The 24,057-nt window shown below is 38.9% G+C and overlaps 2 protein-coding genes across 3 annotated transcripts; one reads left to right on the top strand and one right to left on the bottom strand.

The window, feature by feature from the left end:
* Positions 1–312: 312 nt before the first annotated feature.
* On the top strand, positions 313–9,779 carry LOC139766399 (uncharacterized). Its single transcript, XM_071694996.1, has 5 exons — positions 313–584; positions 1,768–1,878; positions 5,836–6,061; positions 8,176–8,259; positions 8,686–9,779. Exons 1-5 carry the CDS (start codon positions 442–444, stop codon positions 8,836–8,838), a joined length of 717 nt encoding a protein of 238 aa, XP_071551097.1. The 5' UTR covers positions 313–441; the 3' UTR covers positions 8,839–9,779.
* Positions 9,780–11,105: 1,326 nt separating this feature from the next.
* On the bottom strand, positions 11,106–20,235 carry LOC139766400 (ropporin-1-like protein). Of its 2 annotated transcripts, none has more exons than XM_071694997.1 (5): positions 20,201–20,235; positions 16,030–16,158; positions 14,594–14,702; positions 14,183–14,353; positions 11,106–11,552 (listed from the first exon to the last, which is right to left on the bottom strand). In XM_071694997.1, exons 1-5 carry the CDS (start codon positions 20,218–20,220, stop codon positions 11,316–11,318), a joined length of 666 nt encoding a protein of 221 aa, XP_071551098.1. In that variant the 5' UTR covers positions 20,221–20,235; the 3' UTR covers positions 11,106–11,315. The 2 variants fall into 2 exon arrangements, with proteins under 2 accessions (XP_071551098.1, XP_071551100.1); XM_071694999.1 differs by lacking the exon at positions 20,201–20,235 and adding an exon at positions 18,727–18,876.
* Between the last annotated feature and the right edge of the window lie 3,822 nt (positions 20,236–24,057).

Raw genomic sequence — 24,057 nt, 5'->3', positions numbered from 1 at the left:
GCAAAGGAAGTGATATACAATGTTTAAGTGATTTGATAGTATTTCCAAGTAAAATAAAACCTAAATGCCATATGACAAAATTTGGCAGTGTAATTATAAGGATGAAAATGCAGCTTCCTTGGCAAGCGTTCCAGTAATAATTTTTGCTATTATTCTCTGAATTGAATCCTGTATTTAGAAAACTTTTCCGTTCCATAAAGTTAAAAGTATATGATTTGATAATAAAAAGCTATTTTGTATGGCTTGGATTTACCGATAAGACAGCTAACCTCACCCTTTATACTTTTAAAAGAAGGTATTGTTGCATAGAAACATAAAGTTGTTTAGAAGCAGCTGCAAATGGCGTTTGGTAAATTGCCATCAAGTGTCTCACGGTAACCTTTATTGTTGTGTGCATGTGTGTCTCCCGGTGTTAAGCCTTAACACAATCAGACCCTTACCATGGGCAGGTCACGGTCCAGAAGCAGGACGCCCAAGAGGCACAAGAGCAAGAGGTCACATAAGAGGAGGTCTCGGTCGCGAGAGAGGGAACGGCGCAGACATCGAGAAAGGGATAGGTCCAAGGAGCGTTCCACCAAGTCCAGGTTAGTATTCTAGCATTACCATCACATCAAATTGTGTCTGTATGGTTACGGAGTAGATGTGGAAGTCACAGCAATGTTATGCAACAAGGGTCTGAAAGCCGTGTTGCTGGGGTAAATTATTTTTGTCCATGTTAACCGCTAAGATATTTACGTTTGCGACCCTCGGTATTCGATGATTTACACCGTTATACCAATTATACAGACTCTTTTAACTTTGAGTAAGGCTGTGATTACGTTTTTCTAGTATAAGTTTAGTTCTGCATCATTTCCATTGGGACAAAATGATATTTTTCCTGTGCTTTATTTAAGAAAAACGCCCCCATATCTCTCGGGAGCTCTTACTATTTTCTGTTTTTCTATGATGAAATACTCAGTTATTAGTTGCTTTAACACTTAAGATGATAGGTGATTCTGCACTTGTCTGTATGTTTAATTATGATGGTATGTAATTATTGAAGAGATTTCACATGATACATGTAACATGATACACAGGTTGCATATAATAGGTAACACATGCGGCAGGGGTGTGTGATGTCTCTATGGTTGTTTAATTTGTTTATGGATGGGGTGGTTAGGGAGGTGAATGCAAGAGTTTTGGAGAGAGGGGCAAGTATGCAGTCTGTTGTGGATGAGAGAGCTTGGGAAGTGAGTCAGATGTTGTTCGCTGATGATACTGCACTGGTGGCTGATTCATGTGAGAAACTGCAGAAGCTGGTGACTGAGTTTGGTAAAGTGTGTGAAAAAAGAAAGCTAAGAGTAAGTGTGAATAAGAGCAAGGTTATTAGGTACAGTAGGATGAAGGGACAAGTCAAGTGGGAGGTAAGTTTGATTGGAGAAAAACTGGAGGAAGTAAAGTGTTTTAGATATCTGGGAGTGGATTTGGCAGCAGATGGAATCATGGAAGCGGAAGTGAGTCACAGGATTTTTTCTTTCTTTTTGTTTGAGAACTGTATATGTAGATCACCAGACAGTGGTTCATTGGAAAGTAGGGATCGTATGTATTGTGCATATCATTAACTCTGGAATAGACATACTTCTGCATCCCTCTCATCCCATTACTGAGTTAATGGTATTGAATGATGGCAAGATTTGTTAATTTTTTAAAAACGTCATTATCATAAAATTTGTCCAACAGAAATATTTTTTTGTGTCATTGAAGTAACCACCGTAATTTTCCTTTCAGCCGTAAATTGTCTCGATCATCTTCATCATCAACAACCAGTGATGAGGAACCAAGGACAAGAGAAAAGAAAATTGATGAAGTTGACAGATTGGCTGAATTGGAAAGAGTCAGGTTTGTTTTGTTTTAACAGATATCCAGTTTTGGAACCACCTATGTTTGGATGTAATGATAGCCTGGAAGGGTACTATATATGCTGTAGAAGTTGTGTTAATATTGTCATATATAAAGTATGAAATTCATAGTTGTTTGTATATGTATTATAGAAATGGTTTATTGTTGATGGCAAAGGTTTCTGAATTGATTTATTGTAGGTGTACAAGAATTCATTACTAGTAAAAAAGTACATAATGTATGTGATCAATTTTTTTTTATTTGTAGTAAACACAGTTGATTTCCTATAAATTTTCATGACTTTATCGGCCAGCGAATGATAAATTCAGGTTTTTATTAACCATTGACCTTCAGGAATCTTCCTAAGAAGACTTTCAGAGCAGTATTTGGGAATGATTTGTTTTTAAAACCTTGTCAATATTTTGACGTACACACCTCGACTGCATTATGCATGGGGAAGCCGATGGCTAGTTTGCTTCCCTTTCCTCTTTATACATTCTTGAAGGCATGAAGGCACTGATGCTGCCAGTTCTTGAGAGTCTGTGGGTCCAGATTATGCCACTCTTCACAAATGGCTGCCTCAAGCTTGGGGACACCGCTAATATCCTTCCCTGAAAGTTGGTGTTCAATGATGCTTCACAGATTTTCTATCAGATTAATATCTGGGCTGTTTCCAGACCAATCGTTAATGAAGTGGATTCCACAGTCAGTGAGCCACAGCTTCACAGATTTTGCTGTATGGCAAGGAGCACCATCCTGCATGAACACATCCCCATGGCACTTCAGAAAACAGTCTGGTACATAGTCCATCAGTAGTTCGAGGTAGTTCTGCTAATTCATGGTTTGACATCTGGGCAGTAGGACAAGGTTAACAATTCCATAATAAGAAAAACAACCCCAAACCATGAGAGAATTAGGGTGTTTAATAGTACTGAAAGGGTATTTGGGAATGAGTGGGTCACTCCCGGTTTGCCAGTAAACATGACAACTTGGTTCCCAGCCACGAAAAACTTGGTTTTGTTGCTCCACTGCATGTGCTTCCACTTGGTCTCATCCCATTGAAGGCAGATAACTTGGCTAAGTCAACCTTAGAACTCGAGGAGGTCGTTCCAATCCCTCAGGAGCTGGGGTCCTGCGTTTCCTTAGGGAAGAGATCAATCCATTTTCTTTGGCAGTCAGTTGGTCGACTGACCTGACAGTCAATAGAAAATATAAGCAAGAAGTGGCAGACTGGCCGACCTCGTACCACAAGAACAGAAGAGAGGAGGTCCCCTTCAGACATACACCAATCAGAAATTACACTCCTCAGACAAATGCAAGTTACCTTCTCCCACTTATGCTTTAGACATCACTCATCACTACAAACACCATGTAAACATACCACAAGACCTTTCATGCCCATGATGTAATACTATAAAGAATATGCTGAGCTCTTACTACTCATTTACTCTGCAGTCTCTGCACATAGACATGCACAACATCATAAGACTTTATGACCAGTGGTTCCGAGTGATGGCCATTGGTCAGCTTCCTGAGCATAGCAGGAGTTTCATAAAGATAGAAGGGACTCCTTATGGCAGGAAGTAAGTATGTCAATGGATGTCACAAATAAAACTGATCATCTGTTCTTGGTTCCACCTTGCTCTGTGGGTGGGAGATAGCAAACTATCTATCTGTCTGGCCATCCATCTATCCATCTATTTGTATTTCTGATGCCCATACCCTTTAGGAACTCCATCAAGGGGGTGGCCTCAGCAAAAGAGTTACCATGACTGGTGAAATCCGTTGCCTTTAGTGCCTCACTTTTAACAGGGCACTGGCATAAAACAACTCTAATGCATTGTTTTCAGAGGCTCTTACCTAATGTTCGTACCAACTACTTTTTCTTATTGTGACTACCTAATTTACCAGTTTACTACTGTTACCTAACTTGACAACCACTGAAGTGCATGCTCAGTATGCAGCCATCAGTAACATAAACTAGTATGGGGAAATTTAGTGTATGAATAGTAACCATAGGTAGTGGTGTCATTTACTGAATTTTCATTAACAGGCTCATCACCCCATTTTTCTTACTCTTCCCTTTTCTACTACTCCAGTACCACTTCCACCATGATTTTTGCAATAAATTCAGTTGTTTACTATGATGATATGTTACTTTAGCTCCCTTTTTGGTATGTGTCCTTTGCTTTGACATGTATTACATTCTTAAGTTGTAAAAATTTCATACTTAAATTTGCACTGTCTACCATCTCATTACCACATCTGCTGGGCAATCTGTGTGATAACTTTTGTGTTATATCACAACCAAATAGGGTAAGTTAGCTCACTATTTATGTGTATTCTTTAATTGGAAATCCCCCCCTCCTCCCATGTAATATTGTCCTGTTGATTTTACATGTACTATTTTCAAGGTCTTTGAATCCTTCCTCCTCAACTCCCATTTCCTCAGAGAGTTTTGAGAATCTGTGTAGTTGCGCCTGATCTATCCAAAGGTTTTGACAGTGTAGCATCTCCTAAGCTTTCCTCTTTTGGCTTCCCTCCTTCACTTTACTCCCTCGTGTCAAGCTTCCTCTGGCTGTTCTGTCTCTGTGGTTGTTGATGGATCAGTCTCTTCCCTTTTCTCCATCATCATTGGTGTCCCTCAAGGTTTTGTCCTGTCTCATACTCTTTTTCTCCCTCTTATCAATATTTTTTTTTCCAAATAACCAGATGCATTCATATGCTGATGGCTCAACACTGCATTCCTCCACATCCTTCAAATCTGCTCCTCCTCCTCATTTGATCTGCATCTCCTCTCGACACAGTGTCCTCAGTGAACCAGTCTTGGACAGGGTGTGTCTGCATAGTAGACAAAATCTAGTTAAGTTTAATGCCTCTAAGACCTAGTTTTTGCTCATGTCTCATTTAAAAATTCTGGACAACTTTCCCTTCTCCATTGACTGATATGTAATTCCCTTCTTGACTCAATGAACATACTTGGTATTACTATAACATCCACATTATCATAGAAACCCCACATTACAGAAGTGGCTAAGTCTGCCTCTATAAGAAATTGGTAGTCCTGTTATAAGTTTGATTTCTTTTTCCAAACAGTTAGGTCCATTTATACAAAAGATTGATCTCTCCTTGTATGGAGTATGGCTCTCATATCTGGGATGGTTCTATTGGGGTGGGAGTATGAAGTGAAAGATGGTTTGAGTGATTAGAACGTGAACATGAAGGAGGGTAAGTGGCATGCATACGATAAGAGTGAATACCATGTGGTATTCAGGGTCAGTGTGCTATCAGTATCCTGAAGGGGCATGAAAAGTGGTTATGGGAAACCATGGCTTGGCTGTGTATAGGGGGTGTTTGGTTTCAGTGCATTGTACATGACAGTTAGAGAATGGATGTGAGCAAGTGAGGCCATTCTTTGTCTTCCTTTTGCTACCTCTATGTAGGAAATGACAAACAAGTATGAATGAGTATGAAAGAAAGTGGTGCAAGTATTAACTATTTATGTAAATGTTGGTAAAGGAATTTGAAGTAAATGCATGAGTTTGTCTGGCCTATGTAATGTCAACCATGGTGATTTATTGATGTTAGGAATGGGATTTTACATGAAGTGAACGAATGGGTTGTATCCTCCCACCTTGTAAGTGGGAATGGGGTTAAAGGAAATATACATAAGTAAAGATAGATAAGTAAAGAAAGGGAAATTATATTGGTGGGAGTTTATAAAAATGGATATGGGAAAGAAGAATGCACTGGATTATGTAGGGTAGATATATAGAAGACAAGTGAGTTAAAGATAGGTAGGCAAAATTTCTGATGATTGTGTGGGTTTGAAATAATATGATTATGAATTTCATTGTGCTACATGTAATATGTTCTCTTTTAGTTATCTTCCTTAATACTATTCGCCATTTCCCGCATCAGCGAGGTAGTTATAGTTATACTTATTGATTTTTGTAGGAGACAGAGAGAAGCAGAACAAAAAATGGTGGAAGAAGTTGCAGCTAAAAGACTGGAGGAGTTAGTGGCACGAAGAGTGGAGGAGGAGTTGGAACGGAGAAGGGATGAAATAGAAGCTGAGGTGTTGCGGAGAGTGGAGGAGGCCAAGCGCCTCATGGAACAGCAGATGCTAGAAGAATTACAAGAAAAACGTCGTCAGCAGGAGGAGGATCGGAGGAAGCAAGAGGTAGAGCTTCCCTCCCTGGGCTTCACCGGGGATTTTTTGCTGGCTTTGTTGAGCCTGATTTGCAGGAGCTCTAGTGTGCAGACTTTTAGGGAGGGATTGCTGTATAGTGCTCCAAACTTAACTTTCAGTATGGGGTGCTGTAATGGGTTACTTCTTTGGGCTACAGTTGTGGATAGTTTACCAGAACCAGGAAGGTTAAGGACTTTTTATCTGTGTAAGTTTAAGGGAGGGTGATGCAAGACTGGAAAAGACTGGGTTGGGAAGATAAATGATTATTTTTTTTTTTTTTTTTTTTTTCATTTTCACCAGTGGAGAAGTAAAGAATAACTTTTTATGACATGATTGCTCAGTTACCTGTTGCGGTCTTCGCATTTCTTTGCCAGAAAATCCACGATGGTCATTGTAGAAAAATCTACTCAGGAATAGAGTCAGAAGTGCAGGATTAGCTTATTCATACAATGTGTATGTACAGTAGGTTGTCAGAAAAGAAGAGCAGATTATTGATATGATGAAATTTCCTGATGAATATTCTTAAATACATAGCTAGGTAAAAAAAATAAGGATAATCAATAAATTTCCATACTGCATGAAGACTAACTTAAACTCTTTCAGCTGAACTCTGTGTTTTCAAAGTGAAATGTGAATTTGAGCCAATTAAAGATTCCAGAGACCTGCTGTACAAACTTTGTAATCTCTGGTATGTGATGCAGTTTGACCACATTGCCCCCAGACAGTTATCAAGTTGAGTGTGATATGACTGGATGCTGTCTTTCTCCACTGTCTCCTATTTGTGTTCATCGTTTTACTAGTTTATACATGTATTTCACATGTATTTCCATATATATATATATATATATATATATATATATATATATATATATATATATATATATATATATTTATATATATATATATATATATAACATATATATATATATATTTATATATATATATATATTCACCTTCATATTCCTAATTGTGTAATTGTATGTGTGTTTGTGTAGATGAATGCGTTGTTTATGTCTGTCTGGAAACATACAAACATAGCAGTGTGGCAGTGAGGCACTTTAGTGGACAACCACTCTAAACAGAGTAGACATAATAATGGCGGCTTGCAACCAAGATTGTCATCTGCGGATTTTAGGCCAGAGCAGTTCTAGGAGTGGATATGACGGCATCCTTATGGTAACTATATAACAGGTATAGTGATTTTTATAATGGATGCAGCATAATTCATTAAGCAGGTAGGTTTCCACCTAGATTTATCATGTGTAGTGAAACGTGAAAACAACTTACCTTCTTAAATATATACACGTAAAGAAGTATGTTGGTTGTCATATCAAGCTTTGGAAGCTTGCCAGTTTAATGGGTTTTGTTGTATCTAGATTCTTCTCGCAAAGTATCTGCAGTTTCTCTAGAGTTTTTCACCTATAGTAAAATTAAAGGTTGATAATGATCCTTTGCAGGGAGATACACTGTGTCTTGTGTCTTAGTGTTGGCAGTAAGCATGTTGTATGGAAGAAATTCTTTCTTTACACCATTTCTTGATTGTTCAGTTGTAATATCAACATGCTTGCTAATAGAATTATTTAACTGAATTAATGCTATTTCAAAGTCTGTATTGTCATATATTACCCTTTGCCTTTGTACCCAGTTACCATTGATGTTCAATATGAATTTTATTTTGTTTATGGTAGTGATTCTCTGCTGGTTGTTAGATATCTCACACTTCTGTACCACCATACAGTGTTGTAAAATTTCAATATAGTACACTTTATTAAAAAGAATTATGCTTCAAAATTTATTGAAAACGAGGTTGTTGATTCACCTCTGTATGTGTACCAGTTTAATGAGATGTGAATATCCTGTTGTTCATAGACCAGGGTCCTCCTCAATTTTTTTATGAAAATGTAATTTTCTATTGACAAAAGGGATATTTCACCCACTTCTATCATGTTGTAAGTGACATCAGTGCGAAGAATGTTTTCCATTATTGTAAAGATTGGAAGTGTGTTTAAAGAAGTGTTGAGATTTCTGGTAACTAGCTTTCAGTGATTTGATCACCATACCTAAAATTTTCTGGCATTTGCCTGACGCCTTATTCTGCTTTCTAGGAGGAGGAACGTAAACAACGTGAGGAATTGGAACGTATCATGGAGGAGAATAAGCGAAAAATAGAAATTGCACAGATGAAACTGGTATGTTCTAATGTAATATTCATCTCGGAAATTTTAAGGTTCAGAGTTTATATATACTTAGTTACTTTAAAGAGTTTCTTTAACTAACCCTTCCATAACTTTTAGACATAACAGTATGTCTTATTTGTCCAAGACCCATATGAATATGTATTTATGTTTATAAATGAAGTAATAAGAATTGTGTTATCTTTGTAGTCAGCACATTTCAGTCAATCCACTTGTGTATCAGGGCAGTACCTACAGAGAATTGGGTGAAGCACGTAAGATTTATCGTGCAATTTTGAAGTCAAGAAAAGCAGTAATGTATATTCATTAATGACAATAAATTGCATCTTAAGCTGTGTTTGGGTTCTTATTAAAATTTATATCAGTATGTGATTAGAGTCTGATTAGGTTTGACAGTCCTGATGATTTATCATTTACCAGGCTGAGCAGCAGCTGCAGATGGTGGAGGAGCAGCGGAAGATTGATGAGGAGCGGCAGAGGATAAAGAGAGAGCAGGAAAAGCGGACACGTGAGGAGCAAAAGATCATCCTCGGAAAAAATAATGCTCGTCCTAAGATTTCCTTCTCAATTTGAGCAAATTAGCTAGTTGCATGGGCTGTTATGTTTATAGGGCTACACTTGCTTAGGTTTAGTTACAGTTTTTATTTTTTCTCTTTTTTTTTCAGGAGTAATACTTCACCTATGCATGAATGTTTCTGACAGCAAGTATACTAGTGAAAGGCCAGATACCTTGTACTTGCATGTTTATTTTACTGTAATTCAGAATTTTGTTTCTTGAAAGTTAACAGTGCAAAGACATTAGTGTCTGGCTTTTTACATTAAGGTTACATACAAAGTTAGAAGGGGTTTCTGTATAGAATTTGGTTTATTGTCAATGGGATATATTGATTATTATTTCATTTGTTAATGCTGAAATTCACATTTAGGTTTCAGAATCTGAGTGCAAAGGGGATTCAATAAGATAGGTAGGTTTGTAGATTTGTGTTGGTTTGGGAGGTAAAGCGTGTGCAGAGACAATGTATTGAAGCTTTGTAAGGAAAGGTGACAAAACCATTGTAACGTAATGATTGTGATGAAAGGACAGGAACTGAGGGAGGGTTGACATATATTTTTTAGCTTTGGTTTTGGGGGGAGTTGAAAACATTATGGGCAGTGCTGCTTAGGGAATGTTAGGTAGGACTAATACTGTCCTATGGACAGTTGTATAATTCATTCTGGTGAAATTTTTTGCCTTTGTTAGCAGAATCAACTGTAATCTTAATCATTTGTATCATTTTTACATTTATCTCATCCTTTATTGATAAGTTCATAACAGTTGTTAGGTGAAAGTGTGTGCCATTTGGCAGACATCATAACAAGTGTATATAATAGCACATGGATCACATCTCTTGTACAAAGCTCTCCTTTGTGGTTGGGCTAGACTTCCAGCTTTCTGCTCACATCAGGAGTCTCCAGTGGATTTTCCTTCACTATGTTTTGAATATCCCAGTAAATTCCATTCATCATGATCATGAGTAAGTGTTTTATTTTTTGTATCAAATTCCAATTTGATTAAATAAAGAAAGGGTAAGAGATGTGTGGTAATAAAAAGAGCGTGGTTGAGAAAGCAGAAGGTATATATTTATTATTTTATTTATTTTGCTTTGTCGGTCTCCCGTGTTAGCGAGGTAGCACAAGGAAACAGACGAAAGAATGGCCCAACCCACCCACATACACATTTATATACATACACGTCCACACACGCAAATATACATACCTATACATTCAACGTATACACATATATACACACACAGACATATATATACACATGTACATAATTCATACTGTCTGCCATTATTCATTCCCATCGCCACCTCGCCACACATGAAATAACAACCCCCTCCCCCTCATGTGTGCGAGGTAGCGTTAGGAAAAGACAACAAAGGCCCCATTCGTTCACACTCAGTCTCTAGCTGTCATGTAATAATGCACCGAAACCACAACTCCCTTTCCACATCCAGGCCCCACTGAACTTTCCATGGTTTACCCCAGACGCTTCACATACCCTGGTTCAATCCATTGACAGCACGTCAACCCTGGTATACCACATCGTTCCAATTCACTCTATTCCTTGCACGCCTTTCACCCTCCTGCATGTTCAGGCCCCGATCACTCAAAATCTTTTTCACTCCATCCTTCCACCTCCAATTTGGTCTCCCACTTCTCCTTGTTCCCTCCACCTCTGACACATGTTATTTTTTTTATTTATTATACTTTGTCGCTGTCACTTGCGTTAGCGAGGTATCACAAGGAAACAGACGAAAGAATGGCCCAACCCACCCACATACACACGTATATACATAAACGCCCACACACGCACATACCTATACATTTCAACATACATACACAGACATATACGTATATACACATGCACGTATTCATACATGCTGCCTTCATGTATATATATAATTAGCGTGGTAACCATTTATTAATTAATAGCAAGAAGGAATGAGAAAAATACTGAAAATTGGATATTTGATTATTCTCAAAGAAAATTAGACAGTAACAATAGGCAGATATAGTAGGTAGGAACGTTAGGTGGGAGCATTAGATAAATGTAAGTTGGAACATTAGGTAGGAGCCTCAGAAAACGCAGTTGCCTGTTAAAGGTGAGGCACTAAGGCTAAGAAGTGTCACTGGAATTCACAGTTATGGTAACTCTTTTGCTGTGGCCACCCTCTTGAGGGATTCCCAAAAGGAGTGGGCATAAGAGATACAGATAGACAAAATCTGTTAAAAAAACTGGTTGTGTAAATACATATATAGGATTTGAATTGTTGTGGGTCATGCACAAACACAAATTAGTTTACCTTTTGATATGATTTATTTAGTCATTGGAATATATTTCTCATGTTATTTGGTAGTATAATGTATCCTGCTTGTTGAAAATACAAATGTGAAGATTTTGATCAAGTTTTCAGACTTCATTTAAAAACACTGCTTTTGGTCACCCTTTGATAAGACTAATGAGGTTATTGGAATATATTTCACATGTAATTTTGATATGTATGCTACTGGAGGGAAGGACAGGAAGAGCGTGTGAGGTCACTTGGGGTTAAGTATCCATCCTGATAGTTAGCAATATCATTGAGGTAACTGACTGCCTCATTATATTGGTCTTCAGATGTAGTGTTGCTGTGTTTAAAGAGTCGGTGGTAGTGATCAAGGAGAGTGGCACATGAAACTCTCTGGCTAACTGGCTCCTCTGTCACAGCCATCATCACCAGCTGCAGGGCTTCCACCATTGTCTGTAATTATTCAGAAATATGTAATCGGCAAATTCATACATACATATATTTTAGCTGAAATGGTTTGGAGATAAGGAGACAATGAATGAGGAAAGGTTGACAGAGAGGATTGTCAGAAGTGGAGGGAACCAGGAGAATGGGGAGACAAAATTGAAGATTGAAGGATAGGGTGAAGAAGATTATGAGTAATCATAGCCTCAGCATGCTGGAGGATGAAAGGCGTGCATGGGATAGAGTGAATTGGAACGATGTAGTATACAGGGGTGCATGTACTGTCAGTGGACTGCACCAGGGCATGTGAAGTGTCAGGGTAAACTATAAAAAGGTCTGCGAGGGCCTGTTTGTGGATGTGGATATTATATATATATTATTTTGCTTTGTCGCCGTCTCCTGTGTTAGCGAGGTAGCGCAAGGAAACAGACGAAAGAATGGCCCAATCCACCCACACACACGTATATACATACACGTCCACACACGCAAATATACATTCCTATACATCTCACCGTATACATATATATATATACACACAGACATATACATATATACACGTACATAATTCATACTGTCTCCCTTTATTCATTCCCATCACCACCTCGCCACACATGAAATAACAACCCCCTCCCCCCTCATGTGTGCGAGGGAGGGGATGTGCAGAGTGTGGAGGGGAGTTCAGTAGCGAGTGCTTGGTGTCTTTAGTGTCGTAGTTACATTGTGTGCCTGTAGGGTCTTGGGGTGTGATGAAATGAGGTTTGTAGAGTTGTCTGGGTGGGTGATGTCCAGAATGAAGGAAGGAAAGTATGACTTGTGTTTGTTTGAGGAAGTGGCCTTCTGATAAGTGTGTATATAGTGAATTGGAGTTTAAGATGGAGCTGGGAGTGTTTGATTAGTGCTTGTTGGGTAATTTTAGTGTGTGTGTGTTTGCGAGTGTTATTTTTGTTAGAGTAGGGTATCTGTGAGTAAAGGTTGCTGAAGTGTGAATCAGGGATAAGCTTTTCTTCTAGGGATTGGTGGTTAGTTATAGAGTGCTTTGGGTGAGAGAGGTATAGTGCTGTTGCATAGAACTGGGTGGTAACCATGATGGGATGGGATTGTTTTGGGAAGAATAATCTTTTATCATCTTTCTGAGTGCACTATTTTGTGTGGTTACAGTTGGTTTTATATTTGCTTTTAAGAGGATGGAAGACCTGGTAGGTGAGGTGAAGTGAATGAATAGCTTGTATAGGATCTTCGGGGACTCTTGTCCAAATTTGGTGCCAGTTAGTGTTGTGAGGGCATTTGCCTTGCATGTTGCTTCTGTGCTGATTTTATTTGTGTGGGGAATCATGTCATGTGTGTTGTATGTGATGCCTAAAATGGTTGATGTTTTGATCGGTCGGAGTGATGTTCATGTAAAATGGAGGGTGTGAGCTGGATTTTTGTCAGTGATTGAAGACTTTGGAGAAGCAAAAACTATTCTGGATGAGCCATTGTTCTGTTAGTTTAATGTAGTATTGTATGTTTGATGCTGCTAATCTGATGACAGGGTGTTGTGATGTGCCTTTAAGCATCTGCATATGAAAGAATCTTTATGTTAAATGTTGCTAGAGGTAACGGAAGGTTGTGTAGCAAGAGTACAAAGAGGGTTAGGAAAAGAATTGCTCCTTGGGGGAACTCCCTTGTAGAGTTCAATTGTTTTAGAGGTGAAGCTGTTGTGAGTGACTGCTACTGCGATCAGCTGTAAACCTGGCCAGCCACTTTTATCGTTGTTTCGGAGGGTGGTGTCAAGCATTTGTATGAGGATGTCGAGGGACACTGTAGAATTGTTGGCAAGTTTCCAGGTGTTTAAAATGTTGCTGTTTAGCCAAGTGATTTTAGATATTTGGATTGTAAACAGTCCATAGTGTTTTATGTTAATCTGATATGTTGTCAGGGCATGTTCCAGGAGAGTTCTCTGTGTTAATTGCTCTGCTTGTGTCTGGCAGTGAAGTGTAGGGGGGGCAGTTGTTTCTCAATGGATTTCATGTAGGTTTTTCATGAATCTTGTTTTGTTTGTGTGTCTTTTTTTATATTTTAGTAGTCTCATGAGTATGTTTGTGTGTTCTTTGGGAGAAGGGATGTCACGAATTGGTAAGGAGTGAACAGGTACAGTTATGCTTAGATCTTCCTTAACATGTACCAGAGTTGGATGTTGTAGGTTTTGTGGTTTATTGTGTTGAGGTAGGATTGCCAGTTTTCAGTTTGTCTTTTACTAATGAGGTAGTAATGGTTGAAAGAAACATCTTTCATAAGGAAAGTGTTTTTGTATCGAAGGGTTGATATTGATATGAATTAATAAGCGAGAAAATTGCAGATATTCCTTCAAAGAATTGTTCCAAATCTTCATGCTTAAATAATTTGACCCCTTGCCCTCTGCCATCATCTTGGGGACATTCACCATAACCTGTGTCATATTGGGCAGGCCTCACCCAACCCATGGATGCCATTTCATAGTAAAATGCTATTTACATTTCACAGCTACAGGAATCCTCTACCTCATGACTGCCATGATTTCTCTTCCTGCTAATATGTACCTACTGTAGACATGGTGAATATTTTGGTGGTAAAGTGATTGTGTACCTGGTAAAAATTTGGTAGTTAACTGGTGTACCTACACTGGTGAAGACAGCAGCCAGGTGGGAGAGGACAGCATGCCATTCAATGGTACCATCAGCGCTGCCGCCCGCTCGCCGCCAGGCATCTCGAGCCTGGTCCTGCGCCACACCCAGGGCTGCACACAGTTCCTCCACCTGACGCCATGTCACTCCCCCACTTACACCCTTAAGCTGAGCAGAATGAAAACTATTACACATGTATAGTAACAAAAGGTCAAACAAAATATGAATACGGAATATACTCAGGTACTTGAAAATTTTGTCTGGTTGTACTAATTAAGGAAATTATGTTCACAGTGACCATTGTGTCATCGTGAGACAAATTTATTGGCATGCAGAACTTCTTGAAAGTTAATGAGACAGAATTGATGTGTTTAAGATGCAAAGTGGTTTTGTGAAAGAGAAGGTAACCTGGCGGTGGAAGACGCGGAGGACGCCTGGTGACATGCCACCCTCTGCCTCAGGGATGGGAAACTCCAGACGGTCCTTCACGGGCGGTGCGGTGCCCTTACTCATGCACCTATCAGTAATGCAGCCACAGGATGAATGTCATATTGGGAATCATATAGCAAATGATATACATAAACTATTCTTACGTAAGCTGAAAGCCAAATTAAATGTAAAGTTTATCTGTGCCACTCACCATAATTCATTTTTGGTAGTTTTAAAGATGAAAATATATTTTTGTTAGATATACTGCTATCCAACTCATGTTTGGGTATTTATGGTTATGGTAACCAGTGGCACAGGTTCCATGAAAATGTAAGTCATATACAGCTAGGAGTATTAAACATTAACCCTCAAACCTTAACAAGACATACACATTCACCTGAACCAGTTCATATATTCAGACAGCCAGCCTGCACCAGTAATAGCACACCCGAGAATGGTCTGTCACAGATGACAGTCCATGCCAGGGTTAGTTGACGTCTTTACGCACTCAAGTTGTCTGCTATTTACCATTTCTTTGATGTTTTTCCCTTATCATTATTCAACTTAACCCATGGAGCATGTTAGTACTACCATCCATTATGACTGCTTAACCTTTGACCTGTCCCTTAATGGTCATGTCAATCATCTGATGATTAATTGGCCATACCTCTGCATGCTGTGAATCAAGTGTGTGACAGTTTACCAAGTGAAGGCTCTTGTGAAAGACACCCATTCTTGGTGTGTCATTACACGCACATGCCCTGTGTCTGTATATGGGCTCTTAGATTCATGTGTGTTGTAAAAGATATGATGGTAAATAAAATTCAAAAATTTAAGTCTAATGATCCATCAAAGAAACATTACTCAAGTAAAAGTAAAATTTTTGAACTATTTTATTATACTTTATCGCCGTTTCCCACTTCAGCGAAGAAGCTCCAGGAAACAGGCGAATAGCCCATCCACTCGTATACATATATCTATATATACATAAACGCCCATACTCACATATATCCACATACATAACATACACACATACAGACATATACGTATATACTTATGTACATATTCATGCTTGCCTTCATCCATTCCTGGCTCTACCCTGCTCCACACGAAACAGCATTGCTAACCCCTGCTTCATAATTTACTCGGATCCTTCATGATGATGATATTAATAATAAGAATAAAACCGATTATTATTAAGAAGCATCCGGGGTAAACCATAGAAAGGTTTGTGGGTCCTGGTTGTCCACAGGGAGCTGTGGTTTCGATGCATTACATATGACATAGAGAATGTATGAGCAGATGTGGCCTTTCTTTTTCTGTTGGCGCCATCTCGCAAATGGGGGAAACGGTGATTAAGTATGAAAAAATATTACTAAATATGGATATCATTGATTGCATCAAGATGATGGCACCTGAAGTAAGCGGCAGACCAAGCAAGGAGGTCCTTGGGCTGGGTGCGGATGGCAGCTTTGGTATAGTCCTTCAGGATGCGTGGAAGTGGCGCAGGAACCCGAGCCTCACCTAATGTAGCCACCACCATCCTGCAGGATATATCCTTACGTGAAAAACTGTTACTGTCTTCTTACACATTATCCCATCATACCCACTACTGTGGATGGTATTAATCACACCACCACTCTGGATGGTAACAATCGCATCACAACTATGGACATTATTAATCAAACTGCTACTCTGGTATCTATCACAATGCTACTCTTGACCGGTACCAGTCACACTGCTGCTCTGGATATCAATCACACTGCTTATCTGGATGATATCAATCACACTGCTACTCTGGTATCAAACACAAAGCTACTCTGGATGGTATTAATTACGCAGCAACTATTGACAGTATCAATCACAGCTACTGTGGTTGGTATCAAGCACACCGCTACTCTGGTATCAGTGACATGCTATTCTAAACTGATTCAATTACACCGCTATTCTGGACGATATCAATATCTCAATTTGTTTGGGCAGTATCAATCACCAACTTTAGTTAAACTGGCCAGATGTTTGCTAGGCAAGGCATCTGGTTCCGAACTCGGTGCTGCTCCTCTCATCAGACGTCAGTATGTTGTTGGATCTAATTCATAGCCACATGTACTCTTCATTAAGAATCAATACCGTACGCGATCCAAACAATGTTTGATGGACTTCCTGTTAAACTGGCCAGGTGTATGCCTGCCACGGGACACAAGACTGATGGCTCCCGCTCTGTTTACCCATAAAATCTGCACAAAAGATTGAATATCTAAAATAATTTACGTCAACACCTCTATTCATAAGCAACACGTTCTTTTTAAAAAGTACGAAATATATCTCTGCCTATAACCAGTCATATGCAACAACGAAATTCCATAAAAATACATCTTGTATACTTGTATTCAAGTAAACATACAAGATGGTTGCATGGGCATTAGGCCTATCAACTTGTATGGAAATTATGGCTTTAAACGTCAACCAAAAAACCTTTACGACTGTCGCATAACAAGGATAAATCTTCCTAAACACTTCCTAAATATGTGGCTCTTTAACACACGACACAATTCACTTATACGAGTTACCCTGTTATAAGGTATAAAACCGTTTTCTTTGAACTAACATTCTTGAGACAACCTGCCATTATACTTTATTTGATTAACAAAACTTCCCAGACATATCTAGTTTTTTAAGAACAATTCTATAATTGTTTCTATTAATTTTCATGGACATAAAGAAAGATTTGGCCGTGTAGTGTTAAAACTGCATGAAAAACGTAAACTGTTAAAAGACTCAAGTCGTCACAGCTGATAGCGAAGGGAATGACTCCCATAACCGATACTTACAAGTAAATCTTTCATATTATTTGATATAAAATGATTCCTAACATTTTACACCACACACATTCAGAGTTCAATAAACTACAGACACACACGGGATAACAGGGGCCAGAAATGGCACACATATGTTGTGATTTTACATTTTACTAATGTTTACCATTTTTGAGTCGAGAACCAACATATATGAAATATATAAAATAATGTCCATCAGGGAGAAACAATACTCACAGATCCCGTAAACAGTTATGACACAAATAAAATACAGAATTAACAAAAATGGTTTCATGAATATCAATCAATCAAAAAGAATAACTGATGACCATTAAAAATTCTGCAATATATATAATTGTCCAACCAGTTCATAAATTTATCAAGATTTGTTGAAAGGGCCTCTGAAAATACTATTCTACTGAAGTAACCACTGTGTTATTAGATTAACTATTGCTATCACATATTTTTTACAACCCTATGCGCGATTCGAACCACCATCCACAAAATTCGTTAAGTGCTACAGTAAGCCACCACTGGTCTGGTCAACGTCAGGCAGGAGCCATAGCATCATGTATAGATAGCATCACGTGACCGCAACACCACCTCAACATGAAGGATATTTAAACTGATAAACATTTGGTTGTCAGGCGGTTTGCCGCGTTAGTGACAATGATATACTTTGGGGTCCTCAGCTGTCTTCTGGGGGTCTCTCCACCCTTCAGACTCGCCCGCCCCCCGACCCCTAAATCGCTAGCTCTAGGAAGCCCCGAAAAAAAAATCTGGGTTTTTGGAGAACATTTCTACTCTCTCTCCAAGCTGCCATACAACGTGGAACCCCGGGGGCCGTCCCCTCTCAACATACAGGAAGCGCCGGACCTGTACTCATAGGCATGTTTGATGCTGCTGTAGTCCCGTCGGATGTGAGGCGTGGGCCCTACACATAAATGTACAGGACTCGGTGAATGTGTTGAAAATTAAGTGTGAGACCAATGTGTGTAAGGAGGGTTGATAGAATAAGAATTGACACCGACAGAGAATTATGGTAACGTAATTCCACTTGCGGTGTCACTTCGAGCCGGCGGAGTCCGGTTACATCTCCATCATACATACATAAAAGTATTCTTTACTGTATGCAGGACTTCTTGTCCAAGCTTGCCTCAGGTGTCTACCGTGATCACATTGTGAAATAATGAAATATTACTTTCTTAGTTGTTTCTGGATTTCTTTGATACACACTTCTTTTACACTTCATTACATGTTGCCTATTGTCCACAGTATTGCAATTTGCTAACTTACTTAAAGTAATAAGACCAGTCTCTCCGCAAAATCAGGTGTAAATACAATAAACTTCCCGACACCGTTAGACAACGATGCTCCACCTGCCAATGTCACACTGGAATGCGTGACGTCATGGCTCAATATGGCGCATGCGTCATCTCTTCAGGAAATCCACGAACCGATATTACCTTAAATAAATAAATATATATATATATATATATATATATATATATATATATATATATATATATATATATATATATTGCGATTCAACAATTATAATGTAAACATCTAATCAATTCTTTGTTGCATACTCTAACCAAAACGATTACTATAATACTATATATTATGAAGTCTAAACAATGGTTTCATATTTTTTTTTTTTTTTTTTTTTTTGCTTTGTCGCTGTCTCCCGCGTTTGCGAGGTAGCGCAAGGAAACAGACGAAAGAAATGGCCCAACCCACCCCCATACACATGTATATACATACGTCCACACACGCAAAATATACATACCTACACAGCTTTCCATGGTTTACCCCAGACGCTTCACATGCCCCGATTCAATCCACTGACATCGCGTCAACCCCGGTATACCACATCGCTCCAATTCACTCTATTCCTTGCCCTCCTTTCACCCTCCTGCATGTTCAGGCCCCGATCACACAAAATCTTTTTCACTCCATCATATTTTGTATTACAATAAATTACATATCTTAGGAATTTTTGTATCACTAATGATTATAATATCCGTATATGGACTTACCTGAAGCCGAAGACTGCAAACAGAAGTAATATAGGCAATGTGGCTATGTAAAAGGGAAGGTTAGTCTTAAACACAAGGGTGGTGGCACTCACGATTATTCCTGTACACAGTTTTTGGAATGAAGCTCTTCTTGTAACGGCATGTAATACTTGACATTGGCCTGATGCAGTTTTCTTGTATGAGAGCAACTTAGGGACAAGAGGTGATGACGTTAGCGGTAATATTGGCGTTTCCAGGACCTCGCACAGGTTTTAAGAAAAGCTGGAAATCATACTAGCGTGTAAATACACGTTGTATCAGACATATTAACCCCTCTCGAGTTTATATGTAGAGATGCCCCATTCGACCTCAGCTCACCTACTTGCAGAAATGCTCTGCAATTCCTCAACACATCCTCCAAATAGAGAAATGATCTATACTCTACCTCATCACACTCTAAATGCAAGTATGCTCTACACTCGACCTCAGCTCATTCTCTTCATAGATTCCCAGTTAGTGTTGGGAGGTGCTGGAAAAACTAGCTACTCTGCATATTTTCTTTGGATTTTAGGGGGTCAGTAACTGACTCACTACGTGTTGATAGTGAAGGAAGTTGTTAAATGAATGAAGGAATGTATGGAGACACCAAGAGGAAGACGGTAGAATAAAATGCTGATAGCATAGTTAGAAATAAGTACAGAGGCGGCAGGTAGACGATGGTTCTAAATAGACACCCAAGCACCGCTCACCTTCCATTGCGGCCTGTCATAGCAGACGAACCATGCCAAGGCGTCCGTCCACTCTTTGCTACAACCCGCCCTCAGGAACTGGTACCTGCCCATGTAGCTTCGGGAGAACAGTCTAATCCCGCTCACCACATGTGTACATAGGGGGAACCACTTCCACCAGCCCGATGGCCGACATCAGATAGACAAGGCAGGCCCGATTGTCAATCTGTGCTCTTGGACCACATCCTGTGAAGGGAGTGGGGTCCAGGTTAGGGCTTTTACTGAGCACACCTCTAGGTCCCGGTAAGTAAGCCCTAATCCTCTGAGAGTACTTGCACTTTCTTGGCACCATGCGCCAAGCCAATGTGGCACATGTCGCAAGCACAGTGAGATCCCGTACGCCCTGAAGGACTTCCCAGGTGCCGTATTATCTGCACTTACGTTGGTGTTCAGCTGAAAGTGCGAAATGAACCCGAGACGTGTGTCAATCACGACAGCCTCTGTGCTTTTAGAAGCCACGATGTCCGGCTTTCTAAAGGACCCCACAATCGGGATGCAAGGCTCACAGGTCACCTCCTATGCCTCAGCCGACCAGTTAATAGGCAAACGCAACACACAACCACAATTCACCCCCCCCCCCCCCCCCCAAGTCAAATTAAAAACTTGACTACCATGTTTATTACAACTACTCTAATAGTATTTCTATAAGAATCATGGTGTAATCCAAGGCCTTTAAGGTTCCTGCAGCCAAGACAGTTCCGGTAGCAAGGACAAGCAAGACTCCTTGGAGTGAGAAATTCTTTGATGGCTCGTCTCCCAAGCTTAGAGCCTTGCCAAAGGTGACTTTTTACACGGTGTAACTTGCAACTGAAGTTCGTTAGCATTGTATGTGTACATAGAGATAGTGATTTCATTTTTTAAAAATGATTGATCAAACGTAACTTGGGTCATTGAAGGGGATGCCGGACTGCGATCCATCTTGAAATAACTTTAGTCTCTGTTCTTCAATGGCTTACAATCATATTCCAATAATAAGAGTACCTGTGGAGATGAATAATATCACAGTATTAGATATATACAACTAGGTGTGGGTATTGTAATGACTGTAAACAAATTCTTGATGCATGATAACGAGCAATTGTGTTGCTCTTCACCTACGAAAACTGATTACTATTCATGTCAACAAGGGTAGGACCAGGTTACCCTTTTGTGTGTGTGAAGTCAGCTGGGTATAGATATATTTCTATGAAGCTAACATGAGCAAGTATACCTTACAAAATGAAAACAGTTTTGGAAGGAAAATTTTTTAGGTTTACAATGAGTAAGAAGAGTGACAGCTGGGTAAATATTAATGAACACTTCTTAGCACAAGTGAACATTATTTTAGTTGGGAAAACCACAATTATACAAATGGAAATGTTGATCACCAATCATCTATGGATTATGCAAGAAGTGAACACAAGGATGTGATACACATGAAAATAACTATTATTTAGTGAAAGCTTCAAAAAGTCAGGAACATATAGTAGTAACCACATTTTTAAGTTCAGGATAAGTCGGCAAAACTGTATAAAGAGCACAAAGAGGCACCAGAAGTGAATAAAATAATGTTGGGTCATGGGTGAAATGTTCTGGGAAATATTTAGGGACAACAGTGTACATACTTATACATATAGGTTTAAATTGTGGTGTGATACAAGTGGTGAAAGACAATCACAAACACAAGGCTCATTACTGATGATTTATATAAGCAAGTGAATAATAATAACCTTAGTATAGCATATGTACGAATTAGAGCAAAAAGTATATTCTTTTATTTTGCTTTGTTGCTGTCTCCCGCGTTTGCGAGGTAGCGCAAGGAAACAGACGAAAGAAATGGCCCAACCCACCCCCATACACAATGTACACACACACACACGCAAATATACATACCTATACATCTCAGTGTACACATATATATACACACACAGACACATACATATATACCCATGCACCCAATTCACACTGTCTGCCCCTATTCAAATAAAAGTATATATAAAAATTAATCCTCAATGAATCTGTACATAAACGTATGAGAAGTATCAAAATACTTAGAATAGGTAATTATGACTATGGTACAAAACCAGAGTATGTTTGAGTTGGTTAATACTTCAAAAGTTAAAAATGATGATGTAGGTTAGGAAATTGCATCTAATAAAGACCTGACTAGAGATCGATTCATTGTATGTTCAAGATCTATCACTTATTATATTGAAATCGTGACAAACTAGCAAATGATCACTGTACCTTCAAGATCTATTACTTATCATATTGAAAATGAGACAAATATATAATTAAGTACAGAAGCTTACAATGCAACATGATCTATACAAATCTTTCCCAGTTACTAACTGTAAAGGTTTAATTGAGGTTTTAGGTACCAAAGAATTTGCATGATGGATTGACTTTGTCTAATGGTCATGGCATACTATGTACATGATCATTTTTCATAAGAACTTGGTTATGGCTTGATATTGTAAGAATCACCTGGATTAAAATCAGATTCAAATATATTTCAGGGTAGGTATAGTGGTGTGGATAGGGGAGAAAGAATACTTCCCACGTATTCCCTGTGTCGTAGAAGGCGACTAAAACGGGAGGGAGCGTGGGGCTGGAAATCCTCCCCTTTTTTTTTTTTTTTTAATTTTCCAAAAGAACGAACAGAGAAGGGGGCCAGGTGAGGATATTCCCTCAAAGGCCCAGTCCTCTGTTCTTAATGCTACCTTGCTAATGCGGGAAATGGCAAATAGTTTGAAAGAAAAGAAAGGTATAGTGGTGTGGATCTAGCAACCGCTACAAAAATGAGTTCAAAACGTGTTTGCATGCACAACAGCTACTTATGGACTACAAAAAGTTCATAAAAGAATTAAAGGAATAGGCTGTTTATAACATTCCACACCAAAAATGTTGGGAAAGTTACTTGAGTAAGCTGTAAGACAAGTTTCAAGAACAAGCAAGTTGTTTTGGGAATGTGGAATGTATTTCACACACCCTGGTTAAGTGTTTTGAAAAAATAAACCATGGTTATCAAGTAACTCAAGTTGCAAGCATAATCTGTGAAAAATTCTATGAATCTTAAATGAGGATACTGTGAGCAAAGAATGGGAAAGAATATGAATGGAAGGAGAGAATGTACATAATGCCCATATAACTGGAAACAAAAAAGGAACCAAGACATTTAAAGAAATTTCAGATACAAAAGAGGATGAGGTGAGCAAATGCTACATTTGCAAGTAAAGGGTTTGAAGGATCAAAGGTGCTAAATTTCATTGAGTAGCAGTATGGAAAAGGTTCAGGTTATAGTACTGCAACTAGGAAATAATCTTAGTGAAAATGGAGGCATAAAATAATACGCATCATGAAAGTAAGAAAATCACCAGCATATCAAAAAAGATTGTTGACAAAGATGCGAGTTGGCTAATGCATGGCTGTATGAATGGATAATTCACCCTACCTTGCTGCATGGAAGAGAAATGTGGGTTTGCAGAAACTAGTGAAGTCCTTTCTATAGTTTAAAGAAAAAAATCAGTGTAACAAAGATAAGCAAATGCATAGTACTAGGAGAAAGGTACAAGACTATGAGACTTGGAAAAACTTAAAATCTACATAAAGTAAAGATTTAAGCATAAAGCAATGTTCAAAATAAGCAGGAACTGGGATGCATGGAGGACACTGCATGCACCACCATGCTGAAAATGAAGCAATGGCATGTTTCTTATTACTGGACTTGCTATACCTCTAGAGAGGTACAGAAATGTAAAAGAAATTATATGGATCAAGCAACTGATATGGAACAAGTTTAGAGCAGAAATGAGAGAAAACCAAAGGCAAAGTAATTT

The sequence above is a fragment of the Panulirus ornatus genome, chromosome 57 (genome assembly GCF_036320965.1).
Source record: "Panulirus ornatus isolate Po-2019 chromosome 57, ASM3632096v1, whole genome shotgun sequence".
NCBI classification, from domain to species: domain Eukaryota; kingdom Metazoa; phylum Arthropoda; class Malacostraca; order Decapoda; family Palinuridae; genus Panulirus; species Panulirus ornatus.
The sequence above is the reverse complement of the archived record's forward strand: the minus strand, read 5'-3'. Positions and strand labels throughout refer to the sequence as shown.

Bases quoted from the DNA above. Each gene is read 5' to 3' on its own strand.
- LOC139766399 (XM_071694996.1), top strand. From the start codon at position 442: ATGGGCAGGTCACGGTCCAGAAGCAGGACGCCCAAGAGGCACAAGAGC. The intron at 585-1,767 runs GTTAGTATTCTA...TTTTCCTTTCAG, and splicing joins GAGCGTTCCACCAAGTCCAG to CCGTAAATTGTCTCGATCAT. The intron at 6,062-8,175 runs GTAGAGCTTCCC...TCTGCTTTCTAG, and splicing joins AGGATCGGAGGAAGCAAGAG to GAGGAGGAACGTAAACAACG.
- LOC139766400 (XM_071694997.1), bottom strand. From the start codon at position 20,220: ATGACAGGCCGCAATGGAAG. The intron at 14,703-16,029 runs GTGCCATCATCT...CATTACTGATAG, and splicing joins TGGTCTGCCGCTTACTTCAG to GTGCATGAGTAAGGGCACCG. The intron at 14,354-14,593 runs GTTACCTTCTCT...CATTCTGCTCAG, and splicing joins TCCGCGTCTTCCACCGCCAG to CTTAAGGGTGTAAGTGGGGG.